Source organism: Rattus norvegicus, chromosome 9 (assembly GCF_021556685.1).
Source record: "Rattus norvegicus strain SHRSP/BbbUtx chromosome 9, alternate assembly SHRSP_T2T, whole genome shotgun sequence".
Classification (NCBI taxonomy): domain Eukaryota; kingdom Metazoa; phylum Chordata; class Mammalia; order Rodentia; family Muridae; genus Rattus; species Rattus norvegicus.
This window is the reverse complement of record NC_141542.1, coordinates 84,750,475-84,774,491: the sequence shown is the minus strand read 5'-3', so window position 1 is coordinate 84,774,491 and position 24,017 is coordinate 84,750,475. Positions and strand designations below refer to the sequence as shown.

Genomic DNA, 24,017 nt, shown 5'->3' with positions numbered 1-24,017 from the left:
ATTGTGGGCTTGCTTACACTTTCAGATGTTTAGTCCATTGTCATGCGTACGAGCATGAAAGCAGGCATGGCCCAGATGGCAGTGGAGAAGAAGGAAAGGATGACAACGTGATATGCAGAAAGATGGGGTGGGGGAGACCGAGCTCAGTGTGGGCTTAGGAAAGCTCAAAGCTCACTATCTCCAATGGCAAACACACTCTGTCCAACAAGGGTACACCTGCTAATCTTTCTTTTCCATTCAAAATTGTGCCACTCTTTTGTGACTAAGTATTCAAGTATATGAATGTAGGGGGGGTCATTCTCATATAGAACAACACAGATAGACAGATAATAGATGATTAATAGATAGATGGAGGGATGGATAAATAGTTGATAGATAGTAAAAGTGGCAAAGTTGTGTGCTGCATTAAATAGTAATAGAGCAAGTCATTTTACTTGTGAGCAGGGACAATATTGTGATATTTAATTTACTATGTAGGAGAGGAGGAGCTTTGGTCCAGCCTGTCAGTACCATGGCAGGAAGACTGTTGCCATTAATGAATAGTGAGGTGTATGCCAGATAAAAGAAACAATAAGTAAAGAGTCAAAAACAGAGTAGAGAGTTTTCAATGTGCCTTAGCCGTAGAGCTGTAGTTTAGAATTCCAAGCAAAGCTTCTTTGATAGATATTTTAGTTGCCTGAATATGTTCCTGGCTAAGTGTGAAGTGGTTTTGTGTGTGTGTGTGTGTGTGTGTGTGTGTGTGTGTGTGTGTGTGTGTGTGTATGTGTGTGTGTGTGTGTGTGTGTGTGTGTCGTAGAGTACGGGTATGTGTGCATAAATATGCTGGACAGTAAGAATGGATAAGAAAATAAGAGCAGGTACATGAGGTCGAAATGGGAAAAATAAACCGAGGGATGAGACAATCTTTCTCACTGACTTCTTGTGCTAGGTCTAAACCTTAACAGAGCCAGGGGCTAAAGCTGTCAAAGAAGTTCCTTTCAATGGCCCGCTTGTCATTTAGTGTCCCAATAATAGCTATTAATGCAGGGGACATGAAGTTCAGGAGCAGGGGAGCACTTCTCCAAGGTTCTGTGGAAGACAGCAGCATCCTCACACAATGAGGAGGGACAGAAGGACACCATTCGATACTGTGAAATATTGAAAGTGTCAGATTGTAAAGCATGAAGCGATAACCCCAGGAAAGGAAATGAACATTTGCCAGGTTCTGTGGATGCTGGAACGAGCAAGGAACACTCAATAGAACCAATAACATATTGATGAGTGTCCATGGGACATTCTGGAAACTGCAGAATTCAAGAAACACCTTTTAAGTCACAAGCACCTACTCTGCATGTAAATTGAGCCAAAGAATGATACTTTTAACATTGTTATCACACCTTGGGTGACCACAGTTATACTTGTGAAAACAACAAATATTCAGATGAGAATATCTCAACATTTACAATCATGCAAGTGACTATTCACTAGTGAATGCTGACAGCATCCTGATATAGGTGTCTCCTGAGAGGCCCTGCCAGAGCTTAACAAAAACAGCAGCAGATGCTCACAGCCAACCATTGGACTGAGAAAGGGCCCCAATGGAGGAGTTAGAGAAAGGACTGAAGGAGCTGGACCCAATAGCTCCTTTGCAACCCCATAGGAAGAACAACAATATCAACTAACCAGATACTCCAGAACTCTCAGGGGCTAAATCACCAACCAAAATACACGTGGAGTGACCCATGGCTCCAGTCACATATGTAGCAGAGAATGGGCCTTGTTGGGCATCAATGGGAGGAGAGGCTCTTAGTCCTGTGAAGGTTCTAAGGAGATGCCCCAATGTAGTGGAATGCCAGGGTGAGGAGGCAGGAGGGAGGGAATGGGAGGGTGGGGGAGCATCCTCAGGAGGCAGGGGTGGCTTTCTGGAGGGGAAACAGGGAGAGGGGATAACATTTGAAGTGTAAGTAAAGAAAATATCCAATTAAAAAAAAGAAAAAATAAAAAGAAAAAAAAAGGTTGGCTACTGGAAGCTGTGGTTCAGCTTCCTCAGAGGATATTTTTTCCATCTTTATTAAATTAGGATATTTTATAGAAGAACCTAAGCAAAGAGAGTATGGAGCAGAGCAGGCAGCTGAAAAATGTCTGGGTGACTTTCAGAAGGATGGCCATGTAAGCATTTTCAGGTGTGTGTTAGGTCCATTAAAGCCAAGAGGAGGCAGAGGAAGGCTTGACAGATTGGCACGGATTACAACTTCTTATCCAGAAACCAAGTTGGCTCAAATCACCAAAAAGCCTTTGCTGCTCTAAGGATTTAATTGAAATATACTTATGTAAAAAACAGTCAGCAGGGTTTGAAGAGATGTCTCAGTGCTAAAGAGTATAGGCTGCTCCTCCAGAAGAACAGGATTAGATCATGAGCATCTAGGCGGTGGCTCATAACCGTCTGTAAAACCAGTTCCTGGTAACTCCACATCTGGCCTCTGAAGGTACCGGACAGACACATGGAACTCAGACGTACATACAAACAAAACCATATATATATATATATATATATATATATATATATATATATATATATATATATAATATGTTTTGTTATAAACTTAACTCCCTAGATTCACACTATATAATTTACATTTATCACAGTGGTTTTTGATTCTTTAAGCTCTTTACAATGGCAGATTTTTGCTTTACAATAAGGATACCTTGTAAAATTTGGTATAATTGACAGAAGGAATGTTCTGCACATAGTGTTTCAAACCCTGAGTTTTACATCTATTTTAGCAGTATGATCTAATACTGTGAAACCACAAACTACTGCACATGAATCCTTTCTGCTCAATTATAAGCGGGTCATACATTCAACCTTCTGTCTTTTGTGTTGGAGTATATTTGCACAACATGTATACCCAGAGAGAGCATCAGCTTCCACGGGTTAAACTAGAGGTTGCTGTATTAATAGGTTGCACACTTCATTGATTTTTAATTAATTTCAGGAGAGACACAGAGGATAACTACTACAGCCCACAAACATCTCCTTTCTCATTGCAATCTACATCTTTACTGATCGGCTGCTTAAGGAGCAGAAGTAATCCATTTTCAGGGCGCCTCCCGGTGAGACTGCAAACACAGTGGTGCTCCACAGTTCACTCCTCCCATTGTTGGCTAGAGGTCACCGGCAGGGGACTGCTGTGGCCAGTCAGCTCTTCTCCTGGTCCAAGCAGATGAGCTTTTTGACTTGACAATTATTCCTTAGGAAAATAAAAAGGTCTCATTTTGCCTTGTCGACGTCACTTTTTCATTTCACAGTGAAAAAGGCACTAGGAAGTTGGAGGGGAAAGTTCTGCTCTATTCCCCAGCTCCCCTGATACTCAAATTCCAAAGTCTGGGGTTATCCTAATGGCTGCAGGATTCATCTTTTCCACACTACCATCAGTGGTGTAAACTTTAAATCAGCTCTGCCTCACCATAAAGAAAAATTTTTCGTGCCAGGCAGTCTTACAAAATTGTGGTCTTCTGGTTCATTTAATTCAGCCATAAACATGACTTTAGTGCTGGTTTGAACTGTAGAAGACACACGGTAAAATGAACAAATACAACAGAGTCTGGGCCCGAGTAGCACAGTAACTATGAGGTTCTCATGTTTGTGTAATGGGGTATAATGAAATAAACTTTGGCTAGGGATGCTGGCACCTGTCCATAATTTCTAGACATGAAAGGTAAAAGCAGGGAGATTGATGCAAGTCCCAAATCAGTTTGATCTGCAGTGTTAAACTGACTTCAAACAAAAAGAAACTTATTTTATAAAATAGTACACATAAGTTTTACACAATATAGAATACTTGTTCATGAAAATATATGGCAAATTTACTGGCTCATGTATTTCCTACTCCTTCGTCATGACTGTAGTTTATTCCTTCTATTTATTAAATCATATGACTAAATGATCATCATTGCAGAGACTCATAATAACTTGTCAGTGTGTGGAGAACAAATGATTGCTGAAAGCTGAGCCCTAAACGGGTATCCATATCAGCCATTCAAGGCTCAGGGCACATTACAGAAGAAGGAGTGGAAAGAATGTTAAAAACTGCAGGATGGCAAGGAGTGCTACTCTCTTCTCTACACGACCTGGATGTTGCATCCATGAAGTCACAACATCACAAAGACCTGTACTAGAATGGGCCTATGTACAATCTATCTAGATAGGACAAGAGATTACAGGACGTCAACTCTCCTAGAGGGGCTATAGAAAGTTAAAGTTTGCAGCAGGAGAGGGAGTCATAGTCCTCAGAAATGTAGTCACTGACACATTGCTTCATGCAAGCAATTAACCCTTCCCAGAGCTTATGTAAGCAGCCCTAATTAAATATAACACACCCGCATATATCATATGTGTGTTTTTCTGTGTGTATATATGCATAAATATATGTATACACACACATATATATTTTTTTTAAAAATTTAAGAAGTTTTATTGAGACAAGGTCTTAAAAAAAACCATGTAACTCAAACTGACTGAAAACTTACTGGGTAGAACAGGCTACTCACAGATATGCCTGCCTCTGCCACCCAAATGCTGTGATCAAAGGCGTGTACCACCACATCAATAGAAATTTAAAAGGAAAAAGAACATTTAAATCTAGGCCATTTTATTTTGACAGCAGCCTTGTTCACTTTGAATTCACTGAGTCTCTCTGGATCAAGGTTAAATCATACCATCTAGGTTTAAGTAAGTGTGTTCTGTGATGTTTGTCTAATGGTGGAGTCACCTAACAAGCTCCTTCCTCTACGGGTCCCAGGCTTTAAACAAGGTATCAGCATCGTTTTATTCTAAAGTAGATCCAGAGGTTCTATCCTTAGAGAATCCACCAAAGCTAAATAGTTGTATATGTTAGCTATTGCTATTTATTCCACAGGAAAAACTCATGTCTCTCTAACAGTCACTTAGCTGAACACACTCTCTTTTTTTTTCTCCATCTTTATTAACTTGAGTATTTCTTATTTACATTTCTTTTTTTTTTTTGAGTCTATGTGTAGGCTCTTTTATTTCTGGGACAACCAGGTCTTCAGGGCAAAACCTCAACAATCTTCTTATTGCTTTCTAGATTTAGGTCGTTTTGTTTATAGACAGTATATGCTGTGGTTTCTACTTTTTGAATTTGTCAAGGTTTGTTTTATGATCTAGCATGTCCTCAAGAATATCACATATGCTTATGAAAATAATGGGTGTTTTTCATGCAGTGGCTGAAATATTCTGTAAGTGTCAAGTCCATCTTTGTTTAATCTTGAGGTTCCTTTCCTTTAAATTTTTGTTTATTTTATTTTTCAGAACAGGATTTCTCTGTATCACAGCCTCGGGTGTCCTGAGAACTCACTTTGTAGACCAGACTGGTGTCAAACTCACAGAGATCTACAGGCCTCTGCCTCTGAGTGCTTGCTCAGATTAAAGGCCACCACACCTGGCCAATTCTTTAGTTTCTGATTAAGGTTTATCTTTATGTAAGTGGAGGGTAGAGCTCCCAGATCTTACCTGAAGCATTATATGATTGGGTGTTCAAGCCTAGAGCACATGGATATTTACAATAGCATCCTCCTTTTAAAATTTGCTCTTAATTATTTACATGGTTACCTCTGTCTTGTTGCAATTTTTGTCTTGAAGTCTATAATCTGGTATTATCTAATTTGGTTTTTTGTTTGTTTGTTTTTTCTTTCTTTCTTTTTTTTTTTTTATTAACTTGAGTATTTCTTATATACAGTTCGAGTGTTATTCCCTTTCCTGGTTTCCAGGCAAACATCCCCCTCCCCCCTTCCCCCTCCCCCCTCCCCCCTCCCCTTTCTTATCGGTGTTCCCCTCCCCATCCTCCCCCCATTGCCGCCCTCCCCCCAACAATCTAGTTCACTAGGGGTTCAGTCTTAGCATGACCCAGGGCTTCCCCTTCCACTGGTGCTCTTACTTCATTGCTACCTATGAGGTCAGAGTCAAGGGTCAGTCCATGTATAGTCTTTAGGTAGTGGCTTAGTCCCTGGAAGCTCTGGTTGCTTGGTATTGTTGTTCATAAGGGGTCTCGAGCCCCTTCAAGCTCTTCCAGTTCTTTCTCTGATTCCTTCAATGGGTTCCTATTCTCAGTTCAGTGGTTTGCTGCTGGCATTTGCCTCTGTGTTTGCTGTATTCTGGCTGTGTCTCTCAGGAGCGATCTATATCCGGCTCCTGTCGGCCTGCACTTCTTTGCTTCATCCATCTTGTCTAATTGGATGTCTGTATATGTATGGGCCACAGGTGGGGCAGGCTCTGAATGGGTGTTCCTTCTGTGTCTGTTTTCATCTTTGCCTCTCTATTCCCTGCCAAGGGTATTCTTGTTCCCCTTTTAAAGAAGGCGTGAAACATTCACATTTTGATCATCCGTCTTGAGTTTCATTTGTTCTAGGCATCTAGGGTAATTCAAGCATTTGGGCTAATAGCCACTTATCAGTGAGTGCATACCATGTATGTCTTTCTGTGTTTGGGTTAGCTCACTCAGGATGATATTTTCCAGTTCCAGCCATTTGCCTACGAATTTCATAAAGTCGTTGTTTTTGATAGCTGAGTAATATTCCATTGTGTAGATGTACCACATTTTCTGTATCCATTCCTCTGTTGAAGGGCATCTGGGTTCTTTCCAGCTTCTGGCTATTATAAATAAGGCTGTGATGAACATAGTGGAGCACGTGTCTTTTTTATATGTTGGGGCATCTTTTGGGTATATACCCAAGAGAGGTATAGCTTATTTACATTTCAATTGTTATTCCCTTTCCCGGTTTCCAGGCCAACATCCCCCTAACCCCTCCCCGTCCCCTTTATATGGGTGTTCCCCTCCCCATCCTCCCCCACCCATTGCCGCCCTCCCCCCAACAATCTAGTTCACTGGGGGTTCAGTCTTGGCAGGACCAAGGGCTTCCCCTTCCACTGGTGATCTTACTAGGCTATTCATTGCTACCTATGAGGTTGGAGCCCAGGGTCAGTCCATGTATAGTCTTTGGGTAGTGGCTTAGTCCCTGGCAGCTCTGGTTGGTTGGCATTGTTTTCATATAGGGTCTCGAGCCCCTTCAAGTTCTTTCAGTCCTTTCTCTGATTCCTTCAATGGGGATCCCTCCCCCCCCACCCCATTCTCAGTTCAGTGGTTTGCTGCTGGGGCTTTCGCCTATGCGTTTGCCGTATTCTGGCTGTAAACACACTCTCTTGATAATGTTTTATATGAGTTTATAGTCTGTTGACTGTAGTTTTCTTCTAGGTAGTCACATTGGGAAAGGATTAAGATCATTGTTTTTGGAATCAAACACTCTATATTTAACTCTTGGTCCTGTAAGGCATATTATACATTAGTTACAGTCAGGGAGCATTTTTTTTTTACCATTCTACATATCAGTTGATCCTCTTCAGATAGAGATAATAAAATACTAACATTTACATTCACCTTCGGAATTTGTGCTTTTGTATGCATGAAGTGCTTAGGGTGCCCATCATGGAATACATATGAAATGTATGTTAACTATTCTGTGCTTCTAAGTGATATACACAAACATACTTGATCACAGTTTATTTTTCCCACATGACCTCCATGTCAACTGCTAACCAGAAACCTCTCTGTGTTGCTTTTCTTTTTTTTTCTTTTTTCTTTTTTTCAGAGCTGGGGACCAAACCCAGGGCCTTGTGCTTGCTAGGCAAGCGCTCTACCACTGAGCTAAATCCCCAACCCTCTGTGTTGGTTTTCTACAGTGACTACTGCAACTTGCCTAAAATATCTCATATTAGAGCCAACAGATTATATTGTTAAGTAAATTTAGATCATTATGCATGTATAGCAATTCAATGATGCCTTAATGTTAAAGAGATACAGAAAATTAAATGCTAATAGAAATGAAAATGAACAATAAATCAATAAGGATGTGGATTATATTTGTCTATATATCTGAGCTTCTGTGAACATTTAATGCAACACTGAAAAATAGTAAGTTTGATTACTTATCAAAATATATTTGAATTTAAACAGCAAAAATAAATCATGACAGTATAATTCATGAGCTATGTATTAAAAATAACATGAAACTCAAGGCTCATGATTGTATTGCGCACCTTTTCTCCCAGCACGTGGTAGATAGAGGAAGGTGGTTCTCTGAGTTCAAGATTAGCCTGGTCTACAGAGTGAGTTCTAGGACAGCCAGGGCTACACAGTGAAACCCTGTCCAAACAAGCAAACAAACAAACAAACAAACAAACAAACAAACAAAAGTAGGGTAAAACTCCACAAAAGCAATATACTTAACATTTAATGAAAATACGAAGGAGAGATTGGAAGGATCAACATTAAAAAAAAAAACCCAGCATGGAATGTTTCCATGGATAAAGGAATGGAATATGAATAAAATAATATAGGGAAAGTATGAGTAAAGTAAGCTTTAAAAACTCCTATCTGTCAAAGATCTGGATCAAAAGGACATGGGGATATTACACAAATTTCTTGTAGAAAGCAGTCTCTGAGATGGATTTGTATTTGAGAAGGGTTGTTCGGGCAAGGGTTCTTAGGACTAGCATTTGCTTCAGTAAGAAAAATCAGTATTGGGCAGAAAAACAGTGGGGTTAGGACAAAATTGTATCTTTCTCCAATTCCATGGAGGACGCTGGAGCTGGAACACTCTTCTGAATGATCCAAAGAGGGGTAGCTTTCTCCTTGGGAAAGGGACATCGCCCAAGCAAAACAGCTCTGTGTTTGGTTTGGGGGAGGGGTCAGTGACTCAAGAATGATGCTCAACACTGTGAGATGAGAGGGTACAGTGGCTTTAAACTGGTTTAAGGAAGCACATAGCTGGACCTACTACAGACAGGGACTGAGACTGCTTTACTTGAACTAGTTTTAGAAGAAAAAGAATATTGAATTGAAAAGTATTTTATTCCTTTTTATTAAAAAGACTGAAACCTGATGTTCTTGATATGTAAAATATTTAAAGTTTGTAGTTTACAAAGTCTTTGAAAGTGTTTAGCTACAACAGTAAATATGAGAATTAACCATAAGAACTAACTCTGAATGCGCCAATTATCACTTCATCATTTCAGAGAAATAATAGATAGCAGAGAAAGAAAAAGAGAGGGAGGGAGGGAGAGAGAGAGAGAGTGAGAGAGAGAGAGAGAGAGAGAGAGAGAGAGAATGAAGAATGAATTTGAGGTTATGTATTTGTCTTAGAATATTGACTGTTCAAAGTATTTTCATTATGTTATGCACCTGAATTCTCAAGAAATTCTAATAGGGAAGGGAAACAGACAGATGATGACGTTTGAAGTGATTGGCTTCACTTAGCTAGTGAGTAGCCATAGATTATTTCTGTAGTATGGTTTCTTAAATTTAGGATGAGTCCAACTTACTTTTATGAGACTATATTCAAGCCCCTTACCAAATAAACTTTGGAAGAGAAAGGTCTATCCCACCTACTTCCATTGCAGGACTTTCTTAGCCCTACAGTGTTTGAATAATGACACAGAGACTTAATTTTTATCATAGCTTAGGCCTTAGTTTAAGCTACCTCTCAGCTAGCTCATCTTTCTTAATTAACCTGATTATATTAGTCCATGTCTGCCACATAGCCCATTACCTCTCTCTTTGGGCATGTCCGACCTCCTCTGCGTCTCACTGGTAAATTCTACTGCACCTGATTCTTCCCACAGTCCCTTTCTCCACCCAGTTCTGCCTTCCCTTTTCCTCCTCAATTACTGGCTGTTCATTTTTACTAAGCCAATCAGAAGTGAGGAAGGTATATGTTTACAGAATACTGTCAGGTGATGAGTCATAAGACTAACAACACCAAAGTCCAGACAGTACTCAGTTCTCTCTGTACAGAAATCAACATTTAGAAAATAAAAAGACAATCTTTAAGATAACATACAAATATGTTACCGCAACCTATTTCCTTCTCTCTGTGTCTAGTATTGAGCTAATATCTAGTATTTAAGAATAGATACATTTAATAATTCCTTCCAAATTTAAAAACAGGTTAGTTGTAACATCAGAGATAATTTAAAGTATTCTGTCATGTTTATTGTTTATGTGAAGCGAGTACCTATAACCAAATGCTGATTAGCAATATGCCAATTAACTCTACCCAACAACCTTCCATTCTCTGTGCTTCCTACCACAAAACCTAATGGATGAAAGACTCCCCACTTGACTCTTCTCGGCACTTCCATAGTTTCCTCTCATGCCCAATTGGGATTCCTTAAGGGACTTCACCAAAAAAGCTCCCTTTCTTCTCTTGACCATACTTATACCTTGAACCCTACTACAAGCAAACATTAGAGCTGATGTTTTCTTTCTAAGAGCAGCTTTGAGAAGGAGAGCTGGAAGAAAGGAGAGATTTTCATTGTAGGTTTGATTTCCTGAAGTTTCCTCTTGTGTAGAAAGCGTTGGGTTATTAGAGTGAAATTTGGTCATTTTTGAAGGGTGCTTTTGCTCACTCCAGAGATTAATGCCCAAGTGCTGACTGCAGTCTGAAATTTTTAGCTCCACACATGTGTTTGCTGAAATTGTGGCATGGAAAATATGAGAGAAGCAAATATTTATTGTCCCAAATAGTCCAGTGTCTGCTGACTTCCACTTCCTGCAGCTGGGGAGAATGTATTTTTACATTTAATAAATACATAATAGTCATTCATTTTAGCTACATGGCTGTGACTCAGATGTCTGAGACGGGAAAGAAGGTCATAGCCAAGTGCTCCTCTATGGCGGCAATTCGGAAATTATGTTTTTTTGTTAATTTTATTTCTAGAGAATAGTTCATGTGACTGATTTTAAACCAGAAATTAAAATTTAAATTAATTATAAGAAATTTTTCTCTTGGATTTTTGTATCAAAGTGTAATTTCAAAAATCTAAAGCCAAATTTTATCTTTTACCCAGTTAGCCGTGTTTTTACCCTTAATTAATGTATTTGCTTTCCATCCTGATCACAGCTTTCCTTTCCTCCTCCCAGTCACTCTTTCTTGCCTCTCATCCACCCACCTCCTGTTCCATTTCTCCTCAGAAAAGGGGTTCCTGACCCACACATATCAACTCACCTTGACAGTAGTACTAGGCGTGTCTTCCCCTAATGAGGCCAGACAAGGCAGCCCAATTAGAGGACCAGGATACAAAGACAGGCAACAGTGTTAAAAATGTTTAAAAAAAACAGTTGTTAGGAGTCCTATGTGAAGACCAAACTACACATCTGTTACATATGTGTAGAGAACATAGGTCTATCCCATGCATGTTCTTTGGTTGGTGATTCAGTGTCTGTAAGTCCCCATGGGCCCAGTCGAGTCTGTAGGTTTTCTTGTGGTGTCCTTGACCTCTCCAGCTCCCTCAAGCCTTTTTCCCCCCTCTTCTGAAAGATCTATAAGAGGTGTGGAAATGCTTGAAATAAGTCAACGTTCTATCTGGAGCAAGCAAGGGGAAATAGGAAGTGAGGCGACTGTTAACAGTGTGGATAAAATCAGATCTGTAAGACTTCAGTCATGAAGTCAAAAAACATTGCTCAATCACATTTTCCTAAAATACCCCTCTGTGCTCTGTGATAGGGGTGAACAGTTTGATCATTTTATTAACTCCCAGAAAGCATCCATCAGCATCAAAGACTTTCATGGCTATTTTATTTGTGACATTTTTCTTCAATAAGTTCCTGAAATCTCTGACATATTTGTGAAGAAAACCAAACCTTTAATATACTTTCTAATTAATTTTATCCTTATATAATAACTTTGAGAGTAAAACATATTAAAATGAGATTTTGAATAGTAATAATTCTGAAATTCGTACCTTCACATTAATCATGGGGGGATAGGTTTGAGGGTATTTATATCACTGAAAATGTTTGTTGAATGCCCACCGTCCCTCATAGATTTCTTTGTAATGGGTAGCTGAACTTACAGAGAATAATGTTTGCTTAATTGAGGATTGCTAATAATTATCTGTGGCACACTGATGAGAGTTTGCATGTTTTACAGTTACAATAAGGCACTTACTAAAGGCTTTATATGTGTTATTTTACTTGATCTTCACAATAAGCTGAGCAAAATCCTTATATAATAACATGGAGAATGGGACATTATTAAAATGAGATTTTGAATAGTAGCAATTCTAAATTACCTACATATTAATAATAGCAGGTATATTTCAGGTACTTGAATCACTGTAAATGCTTGCCTAGTATAAAATGTGTTATTGTCTCCCTCTAAAGAAGAGGGGCATGATGACAGGGAGGTACAGCTGCTTGCTCAAATCACATATCTAGAACTTCAAAGAGCTAGAGTTTGAACCATGCAATTGCCTATAGAATTTATATTCAGACCCAATGCTCCATTTTCTATACAATATGGCCTAAGCAAATTTAGAATCTCAAAATTTACGTAATTAAAAGTTTCTAAATTGTAAACAACTCTGTGATTTAGTTACATGTTAAATACAATACTCCTTAAAAGTCAATCAACTGCATCGTGCATGAAAGTCACATAAATCTCTAAGAATATTTTTTTCTGCAACAGTGCGTTTTATGATGCTGTAAGTCTTATCCATGTTTGCTCATTTCTGTATGCCCAGATTTAAATATGTAGGTTTTGGAATCCTAGCCAAAATGATCCAATCCCTCCTCTACCATAGATTAGCTAGATCATTTGGACCTGGTAACATGGCCTCTGTTAACCTTGGCTTTATCATTTCTTTTAGAAGAAAAACAGTGCATCGTTCCTAGGGTTACATTGCTTCACTGTTATAGAAACATTTTATTTAGCACCTAACATGTTCAAAGTGTGCTGAGTTCATAGGAGCTGTGGTGTGGATGTTCACATTACGCTCGGCCCAGAGCTGGCCATCCTGGGTCATAACAGAAGCCCAAGCAGAGGACAAGTTTTCATTCCCAGAGGGTGTGGTGTCCTCTTATGAGGAATAAACTCTCTTCATTCATCCTCCACTTCCAGGGACATCTTTGAGCTTCGTTTTGTCACATTCACTTCTAGTAATTATCTGCCTTGCATTCCTCTCATTCAAAGAATAATTTTATTTTGAAAGAATTTAGTAGAAATTTTGACTCTAATGAGCTCTTCAAGTCAGAAAAATGCTGTTTTAATGGCTGTATTGTGAAAAACGTTTTATAAGTAATCCAAAGATGATTCGACACTTTAATTCTGGGTGGGAAAGCAGAAGTACGGTGGCAGCTAGAGCTAATGTATATATCTGCACAGTGATGCCTCAGAGTGGCAAGCCACCATACAAATGGGTTTTGATAATTTAGTAATGTCATATGCTTCTGTTGTTGATATTACTGATTTTAGTCAAGTAGACATGGAAAAATTATATAGCTTGCCATCAGGTTTTCTGACTTGAGTTTTTATTATTTTGATAAAAACTTTTTTTTCCCTGACAGGGGTAGTAAGATAGTAGTAAGATAAAAGTAAGATGCTCTATTACCCAGTGGATTTTTAAAATAAAATATAGAGTGTCAAAATACTTTTATGGTTTTTTTGAACTCTTCTTTGTATTATAGAATGTGTCATCTCAGCAGTGTCCTGTCCTAGGGCATAGAAGTATAACTTAGCAGCTAAGAACACATACTACTCTTACAGAAGACATGATTCCAAGCACCTACATCAGGAAGTTTACAACCATCAGTAACTCCACTTCCAGGAGATCTGACGCCCTCTTCTGACCTCTGTGGGCCCCTGCATACAAGTGCACATGCACATAATTAAAATAAAATCCATCTTTAAAATCAAAGGTATTGTAGTCAATCTGACTGCTATAACAATATAGTACAAATAAAGGGGCTTATCGAATAAAAATTCCATGATGATCGAAGCTAGCAAGCAAATTTGGCCCCACTGATGATGTGCTTTCTAATCCTAACGAGATTTAACTATTATTGCACCCAGTGATTTAAATTTGTCCTCATTGCTAATATTAGATAGATAGATAGATAGATAGATAGATAGATAGATAGATAGATAGATAGATAGATAGATAGAAATGTGTAAGTTAGGGCTGGAGAGACAGATCATCACTTTAGAATACCCATTCCTCTTACAAAACACACAGGTTGAGATCCAACATTTATACAACAATTCAAAGCCATCTGGAACTCAAGTTCTGTAAAATTCAATGCCTTTATTTGGCCTCTACACAAATATACTAACAGACACAATACTCATACATATAAATTAAATAAATATACATAAAAGCCCTTAAATACATAAACTACATTTCCATTTGAATGTTGGAAGAATCTCTATGATTTAAAAAAAGAAAAAGAAAAAGAAAAAGAACGAACCACAATCACTCTCCTTTTCTCTTATCCAATTACCAAGGAAAGATCTTTCAGTCTGTAACTGTGCCTTGCAAATAAAAGATGACTTCCGGGGGCTGGAGAGATGGCTCAGTGGTTAAGAGCATTGACTGCTCTTCCAGAGGTCCTGAGTTCAAATCCCAGCAACAACATGGTGGCTCATAACCATCTGTAAGGAGATCTGATGCTCTCTTCTGGTGTCTGAAGACAGCTACAGTGTACTTCTATATAATAAAAGATGACTTCCTGATTATGGCATTGTAGAACATAAACTCTAGAAGTCAAGACTTACATCATGTCTGTGACATATTCCTGTGCTTTGTGGATTTTTACCTATTTCAGCCCTCCTTGCTTACCTCTGCATGTGTTACTGTTCAGAGGGACAGAATCATGTGCCTTTGGCCAAGCACACATATTACTTACTCTCAATGACTGTTCTTGTTCTCTCTGCTCATCGGTTTTCCCTCCAAGGCTTAGCTTGCTCTGGGTACCCCTCTCAAGTCTCCCCTCTCATGTAAACTTGCCACACTGTCCCTTACATGTCCTACATCCTCCTTGCTGTATCCATCAGTTTTCTTTTCATTTATTTCTCCCCAATTCAGTAATTCACTGTGTCATCCTTTAAGGTGGAGACTCTAAGTCTTTTCTTACCTTCCAGTATCTAGCATGGTGGGCTGAACATAATGTGTGCTACTGTGTACATGCAGATCTAAGAAACAGCACATTCACAAACACATTTACTGTGTCTTGCTATGTAGGTAGTCCTAAGGGAAATGATTTTTTTAATGAACACATTTTAAAAGAAAAAAATATTCAGGTGGATGTGAAAGCACATCATCTCCAAGAAAATAAGCTTATTTAACTCTGGTCCTCTAAATCCTGCTATAACTGTATGCTCTCGGATTTACTTTATTTTTAGAATATCCCACCTCATGTCCTAAAACAGCATTACTTAGGAAAGAGGGCAAAAATCCCATAAATACCATTTGCGAGTTGATTTCAGAAAGCACCAATAAATGTGGTGTCACCTAGGTGTTGACTGATTGGACCGACCTATGAGATGCTATCTCTACCAGTTGTGTTTGATGGGCATTTCTGTGGAGGTTGGCTCCTGAAGCCCAGTGCAGCAATCTCCTCTTTCCACTACATCGGGTATAGAGTTCATAATGGTTTGACCTGTGTGATTTATGTGTCTGTTTTCCACGGCTTTTGTTTTGATATCAGAAACCATTAATCCTTCAAAGCTGTGCAGTTGTAATGCTAACTGCCAACAGCAATGATTTGTAATTGGAATGAAAATGTGCTTCGGCCCTTTTATAATAGTTCTGATTTGTTTTCAAATGACCACATTTTACTGCTGAGAAAAAAAATCAAATATACAATTTACCTTAATTCCTCGATAAAAATCATGGTCACGCTTATCAAAGCTAGGACTGAATTTTCTTACCTTGCCATTATGTAAACATTTTACATATGATATAACAACACTATCTTCTTGCTTGCTAAAATATAACTGAGAAACAAATTATTATTTCTGTGGGTCAACACTTTTGTGAATTATTATAGGGATTAGCATTTTGGTATGACATAAAAATCAAGCTTTCGTTCGCACCACCCTATCTCATTAGTAATCAGCAATAAATTTTATTTTTAATTTCCCTGTGTGGTTTTATGAAGATAACATATTAAAGGCTAATTTGTGGGTCATTATAAACTGTGTACTCTCACTCCTGAGTTCCTATAATGACAACTAATGTCATAAAAGTCTTTTATTTGAAATTAGACTTTCATGAACCCCCGGGGTATCCTTTATTCTTTGAATAAAAAGAAAAGCAATATAATTCTTCAGCCTTCAGAGACTCCATGAAGATGATTTTGGTAGCGTCAAACCTGGAATAGAAGGCCTTTTGGTTATGGATAGCTGTGTTTATTTGGAATGACTTGTAGGAGGAAGATGGCACTAAGCAAAATTTAGAGACAAGAAAATGTTGAGGAATGGTCAGCCCAAGTATATATGTTAGCTTATCCACTAAGACAGCTGCTCACCTCACTAATGAAATGTTTGCAAAAGGATATCAAATACCCCAAAACTAGGTATATATTTTATGCCAAAATTTATCTGTGGCTTGCCACAGCCTCACAAGTTTTTTACTTATTTTATTTTTACAATATTCAGGAATCTGTCTTTTCTTTGAGAAACAGCGTATCCCATTTTAAAACATGAAAACCTTCAGCTTTTAAGTGACGCCCTGTGTCGAACTTGGTTTGTTTTTTCAGGGAATGATGTATCTGGAGGAAAGGCGGCTTGTTCATCGGGATCTGGCAGCCCGCAATGTGTTGGTGAAATCTCCAAATCATGTTAAAATCACAGACTTTGGACTGGCCCGGCTCTTGGAAGGAGATGAAAAAGAATACAATGCTGACGGTGGCAAGGTAGGTGGCGCTGAAAGCAACAGATCTCACAAGGTATGAACACATCTCTGTCTCTCAATGAAACAACAGTGTGACAATTCTTAGAGACTCAGAAAGTGAACCTTTAACACAGGGCTGTAAAGATCGTCTCATTGATCCAGAGTCTAAAGAACTTTTACAGAATGATAGTTTCTCATGCACCACTGAGAAATTTCGGTACTACCAACAATCATAATTCATACGAAAGCTCCAAAAGTGATACCCGTGATGATCTAGTGTAGTAGCTTTGATTTCACTCCTGTCACAGTGAATACATTGCTTGCCACTTGACTGTACCCCAGAATATAAGCTAATCCACTAACATTAAAGAGTAGACCCAGTTACATCCCTAGCCATGTTTTCCTGCCCTCTAACTGCAGTTTTGCCTGACAACTGGGTTTCTGCATATCTCCCTATCCAAACAGTTTCATATATATCTTAGTTTTAGATCTTTTGTTTATTGATTAATCCACACTCTTGCCTAATTAATTAGGGAAGTTTTATATTTCTATCTTGATTAATTGAAGAGAACTATACAAGAGCAGGTCAGTGACACAATCCTAAAAATTCTTCATCTCTGTTGACCTATGAAGTTATGATTTAAAAAATATCATTTATATATATATATATATATATATATGAATTTGTTAATTATACCTTACAAGTAAACATTTGGAATGGTAGAATTCTAAATACTTAGCAATGCTTCACCGGAGGCCTTTACATAATTGTCTATATTCAAATCTTACCCCAAAGTAAGATAACAAAATTTTATAAAATATAAATAAAATATAAATAAAAATAAATAAATTAAATAAATAAAAGTTTGAGAAATGATCTGACCTTTCTTCAATTTTATCAGCCTATTTTGTCTATTTACTACAAACTCCTACAAACTCCAGTGGTTGAAAAATCACAGCTATGAAATTTCCAACAAGATTTCTCCGAAATAGCAGACTATAAATCATATTACTTTACCCGTCTTAGGAACGTACAACTGTAAAGTTTGTCTAAAGCAAGATTCATTATAGCTTTAAATGCCTGGTCACCATTAAGTCTTCATCAAGCCACATATGATTTAAACTTACTTCTGTAACAGGGTGTCCATACTCTATAAAGTCCGCTAACTCCTTGCCCATAGGGAAATTACTTTCAATGTGTCTTCTGTTCCTTTTCAGTGAATCCCATGATTCTGTCATAGAGTTACCTTGGTGTCACCTTGGTGAGCAGCCAACCTCATGATTTCAAATGCCTATTTAGTTTTAAGCTTTCAACTGCAAAGTAGAAATGTTTATCTTTATTTCATAGACTCTAATTATATCCCCCAGCTACATACTGCTGCCCTTTGGGTTGAAACGCATTCTGCTGACCCATCACCCACAGGGGATATGGGTTGAGTTGTTTCTCTTGTAGCGATGAAGGATTTGTGCTGATCCCCTCACATTCCTTTATGTTCTGAGCTCCTATTTCGAAAGCAGTACATATTGCCCATTCTGGCTTACCCAGGCAAGGGAGATCATTTGTGATGAAAGAACAAAGCAAAGCAAATGTTAGAATTCATGATATTAGACAATTTGGTGACCAGAAGAGGAAGTTACGGCAACTGAAGAAACAATGGCTCACATCTGTGGTTAAAACCATATCAGAAAGACAAGCAGGGTCACTGAAACTGAGGGAGTCTCATTTTTGAGAAAGCATCGTTTAGAAAGACTGTCAGATTTTATATTGCCAGGCATAATGCCAGCTCAAAATTTAGATACTAGATGTTAAGAAATAGATAAAGTATTTTCTACTTTCAGTTTTCTTTGTATCATTTCTAAAGCTTTAAAATGTGTCCTTTGGTTAATTTATTTCATAGATTTTACTAATTTTAATCCATTTGTTCCATATCTTGAAAAACAACTGGTTTATAGCAATACACACTCCACCAACTCTAATGGAGGCCAGTCCAGAGACTAGCACCTAAGAAATATCTTTTAAAAATGATTCTTGTGTAATTTTTAATAATTTACTTTTCATTCTTCTTATAGATGCCAATTAAATGGATGGCTCTGGAATGTATACATTATAGGAAATTCACACATCAAAGCGATGTTTGGAGCTACGGTAAATAAATCTTTGTAAATTTGTACTTTCAAAGAAACATAAATGTTTACCTCACACAAAATAGTTAAAGTCGTATGTTGGTTGTACTGGAAGCCCTTATAAATTAAATTTGATTTCCTAGAGTAATTAACACACTTTGGTCTCTCATTTAAAAATAAATCCCCAAATCACAATTTTATCTGCCTTTTGGTGATTTATTTTGTTTTTCTAAATCTGAAGTACACAATATCACTGCTAAGTTTTCTTCTATATGCTATGGTTTGAGAATAATTTGTCTGATTAATCTATTCTTACACACACACACACACACACACACACAGAGAGAGAGAGAGAGAGAGAGACAGACAGACAGACAGACACACACACACACACACACACAAACACACACACACACACACAACCTAACCAACATTAGGAAAAACTTCTCGTGGCCTTAATTTTCAACAGCTGTTTAGTCATAAAACTCTGAAAGTACTCAATGTTAACAGGTAAAACAAAGCAAAATGTTATTTTTTGCTTAAAGGAATATATATTCTAGTGCTAGAAAATATACTGGTTATTGAAGCAACAGTGGACCACTAATAAACATACTAAAGTGGCAATTGTAAAAATAGTAATAGGAGACTGCTAATTGTAGCTTGGATTTTCATTTATGAACCCATTTTAGGATGACAAAAATAAAGTTTGAATGATTGAAGAACATGAAAGAGAGATTAATATTTATGATTAGAATTTCATTTCATCATTTTGAAGTCAGTTGTTAAGGTGAACTAGCTAGCAGCATCTATGTTTACAGTTTTGTCCCTTTAAATTACTAGATGAGATCGATGCTTTGTCTAAGTTTAAATATGCCATGAAAACTAATATTAATTGAGTAAATACGTTCAAAGTGAGTAAAAACCAATGCCTCTAGGCCTGTAAGATGCTTCGGAAGGTGAAGGTGCTTACTGCCAAGGTGAAGAGAGTGAGCTCAACCTCAGAAATGACTTGGTGGGAGGAGAAGACAAACTCCTTCAACTTGTCCTCTGTCCTCCAGTCATGTGCTGTGGCAGATCCTCACGATTACACACACCCATAACTAAATGCGTATAAAAGAAGAGAGAAGAAAAGAACACAATCCCTGATGTCAGTACTCATGTTTAACTTAATACTGTCCTTTGCAACAGCAAACATGATTCCATGGTTTAATAAAATGTTTCCTGTGTCCGTATGCTGTGTGCGTGTGTGTGTGTGTGTGTGTGTGTGTGTGTGTGTGTGTGTGTGTATGCATGTGTGTGCCTGTGTGTGTATGTATGTACGTATGTATGTATATATGTTTGTATGTATTTATTATGATGTGTGTATATATGCATATATGTGTATCACACTGTGCTTGACTTGCTTAAATAGATCAATATTTTCCAAGCCTTCCACTGAAGTGGAACTATTGACACTTTGAGCAACTAGCTCTTGATATAAATAAGGATTTAGTAAATGCTAATCTGCTGAAATATGTTACTAGTTGTACATATATGTGACACCAAAAATTTATAAGATGTAAATATTAACAAATAATCCTATAAGTGTTAACGATTCTAGTCTGAAGGATAATTTGAAGTTTACATACTTTTGTTTTGTTTTCAGTCAATAGTGACTGACAGATATCAGTTTAAGAAAATAAGCATTGCAGAGATATTCAGAAAACCTCGCCCCAATTATTTGGTTTTATAAAGGGTTACCTATGTATGCATAGACTCGTATTGCAACACAATCATGCGTACATCGTATTTCTGTTTTTAAAGTAGTCTGGTCTGAGGATAAAGCTCAGCAACAGAGAATTTACCCTCTATAGTGAAGAAGTAATGTGTGTTGTGAAGCTATTTGTGTTCTTGGTTTTGCTTTTACTCATTTTTTTTTCCGTCATTGCTCAAGTGATTCAAAAAAAGTCATTTCCGTAGCTTAAAAATAAGCTGCTCTTGATTTCCTCATTTCTCTTTTCTACGGATACCCATTCCTATACTTTCTGTCCTCCATATGGATTGATCCTCGTGCGGAATCCTGTGTGTGCTCAGTGAATTGCTCCATGCCACTTGTTTTCTTTGTGTAGGCTGAACAGTGAGCCACAAGGCTTTACCATAACAACAGCTACCTGCAACCCTCTGCGACTACCAGCTCTGCCTTTGATGATGTTTCTTACCAAGAGACTAATTTAAAAATTAATCCATGTCAGGCTTTTCCTGAAACCATATTGATTTGGCATTAAACACAGTCAAGGCATTGTATCTGGGCTCTTAATGCACGTGAAACCATTTTCATCAATAAGCGTTAGCATTACTTTTTGGTACAAATGGGAAACTTGGTTTAAATTCTGGTATCTATTACCTATTACAAATCTTTCCTGCTATGCTTTAAAAAGTTCAAGACAATAGTGAAAGAATTCTGTTACTGGTCCCAGGAGAGTTTAGCATTGGGATTTTTTGCAGTGAGTGACAGTGGATTAAGGAGATTCCTTAAAGTTTCAACTGATGGGTTTGTAAACGAGTAACTTTATATGTGTTCATTCAAATTGTGATGGTAATTTGCTTATGTGAGAATTATCTTTTCAACTAGGTGTCACTATATGGGAACTGATGACCTTTGGAGGAAAGCCCTATGATGGAATTCCAACGCGAGAAATCCCTGACTTATTAGAGAAGGGAGAGCGTTTGCCTCAACCTCCCATCTGCACTATTGACGTTTACATGGTCATGGTCAAATGTAAGCCTGGAAAATAATTTTATCACTTGCTTGCATCATTATTATTAATAAAATAAAAGTTTAGATTGTTCTACCTGAAAAGTGTTTCCCTGCATTGCTAAACATAGTAGCAAGAATACTTAGGAATGCGGAATATAAATCCATGTTTGTTGTAATTATTATTATGAGATAATAGTATACCTCTAAGCTACAAAGTAAAAATTGTATCATTCTTGTTCATATGTTTTATAATTTCCATACCCTTCAAAGTGGGTCATAAAGAGAGATTACTACTCATAAGGATGTTAGTAATAATATTAATGTTAATCTTCATGGGAAAATATCTAAACATCACTGATAGTCTAAAAAAGAATTAAAATGGATATAGGCTTAATTAAAAGTAAGTTAGCAGAGCAGGTTGGGAATCAGAAGAGTGGAATCCACATTGAAGCAAAGATTAAAATGTTTACCTTTTTTAATTTGATCATTTGTTTACATCAAATATTCCTACTTTTCTTTCCACTCCTATACTCCAGACACATATGTTTTATAAATGTGTTTTTTTGGAAGCCTAGACCGTTAATTTTAATAGAATTAAAGAAGTCTCTGGGGTTTCTGACTTAATTTAAGTGAGATTAACAGGCAGCCATCTCTCTTGTATAATCTGGGGTTTTCTAGTTTTGATTTACACAGGGTTAAAGGAAGACAGGAAGTGGTGAAGGTGAATAGGCATTTTATTAATAAGAGACTCAGAGACTCTAGGCCCAGGTCTTCTCATATTTATATTCATGACATGTGTGATCTATTCTGACAGGAAGGGAAGAAATAAAAAATGTTCCTTGCAGTGCAGGTCAGCATGCCCTTTTCTCTAAGCATAGTTCTATTTACTCAATATTTAGTTAGGGAGAAACAAATATCTCGCAGTGAAGTTAACCTTTTTTGGCTCTAGTAGCTTTGCCATTAGCATCTTGGCATTAACAAGCATTTTTTTAAATGAATACCCATAAGATGCAAGTGTTTGGGCTTGCGAGAGGAGACACAAAGGATGTATAAGATGATACCCAGAGGATTTCCAAAACAAGAATAAGAATGAACTCCCTAGAAATAGAAAAAGAGCTCCATAGCTGCGTTAGATCAGTCCTGGTTTACCCAGTTACCTGGAAGAGACCTTAAAAACATCCCTACGTTATATGATAATTTGATCCCATCACCAGCATCAGATGTGACTAGAATACCCCAGTGTGATGAGGGGAAGGCAGGCAGACATTTGGCCTTATTAGATAAACCATAGACATGGCTTCACCTTTGTTTTTCTCGCTTCCCCTGGAGAGTTTATGCTTTAGAAAGGGATCACTTGGCAATGACATCAAAGCGAGCTTGGCGCTGTTATTCTTGTCATCTCATCAGCTAAACAGAGCGTAGGCCGTTAAGATCCATTTAATCTGAACTCCCAGATAAAGAAGGCTACCTACCTTGAACACTAGTATTTTTATTCTGGGAAAGCTAATTCTAAGATAAGTGAAATGAGTATTGTTGAACACACATTACAGATCATGTTGCATTTTCCTTCCAACCAGGAACAAACCGGCAAAAAGCAGTTGCTTTCAGTTTCCCCCCTTTCAGTCTTTTGTACCACAGTGATAAGATGGCAAGCAAACACTTTCGTCCATGTACTCTTAATTTCTATCTTAACTTCCATGTGTTCTTTGTCTACCTCTGTAGCCATCAAAGAATGCTTTATTGTTTTATTATCTTAATACTCTGAAGCAAGAAAAATAAAAATCGGAGGTTTTAAAATTTCCTAGAGTTATCCTAAAATCTATTTTTCTAAGCCAAAGATTGAGTTTGAATCACAATGAAAATTTGGGATCCTGTAGACAAGGGTCAGCGGTCAGGAGCTTGTGATGCTCTTGCAGAGGACATTTGTCTGGGTTTCAGTGCCCAAGTCAGGCAGCTCTCAACCACCTGTAACTCAAAGCTCAGGTGAGCCGATGCTCTTTTCTGGCTTCTGTAGGCACCTGACCCTGTACACATACCCACACAAAAAACATAATTAAATGATTTTTTTAAATTGTTAATTTATAGTATCTTGTATTCCATGACCAATGTCAATTAACCGAGTTACAATCTGGTTTGCTTCCTTCGCTAGTTTTGTTTTGCAGAATATTACTAAAACTATACACACATAGTTGCCCCATAATTACCCAAACTTTAACCTCACTTTCTCCAAGCATAGATGCACTAATAGTTTATTGCGTCTTAATCTCCAGGTTGGATGATCGATGCTGACAGCAGACCTAAATTCAAAGAACTGGCTGCTGAGTTTTCAAGGATGGCTAGAGACCCTCAAAGATACCTAGTAATTCAGGTTAGTTGTTTTGATGCTGCTTTTAAAACTCTAATAACAAACTCTATCTAAACTTTACAATG

The 24,017-nt window shown here is 37.7% G+C and overlaps 1 protein-coding gene across 6 annotated transcripts in view; it reads left to right on the top strand.

Annotated features, from left to right (window-relative positions):
* Positions 1-24,017, top strand: part of Erbb4 (erb-b2 receptor tyrosine kinase 4) — a 1,069,446-nt gene that overhangs the window by 1,005,637 nt on the left and 39,792 nt on the right. For all 6 annotated transcript variants that reach the window (XM_087567483.1, NM_001437634.1, NM_021687.3 and 3 more), the window contains 4 exon segments: positions 16,593-16,748; positions 18,797-18,872; positions 21,462-21,608; positions 23,858-23,955. In XM_087567483.1, coding sequence (XP_087423609.1) covers positions 16,593-16,748; positions 18,797-18,872; positions 21,462-21,608; positions 23,858-23,955 — 477 coding nt within the window.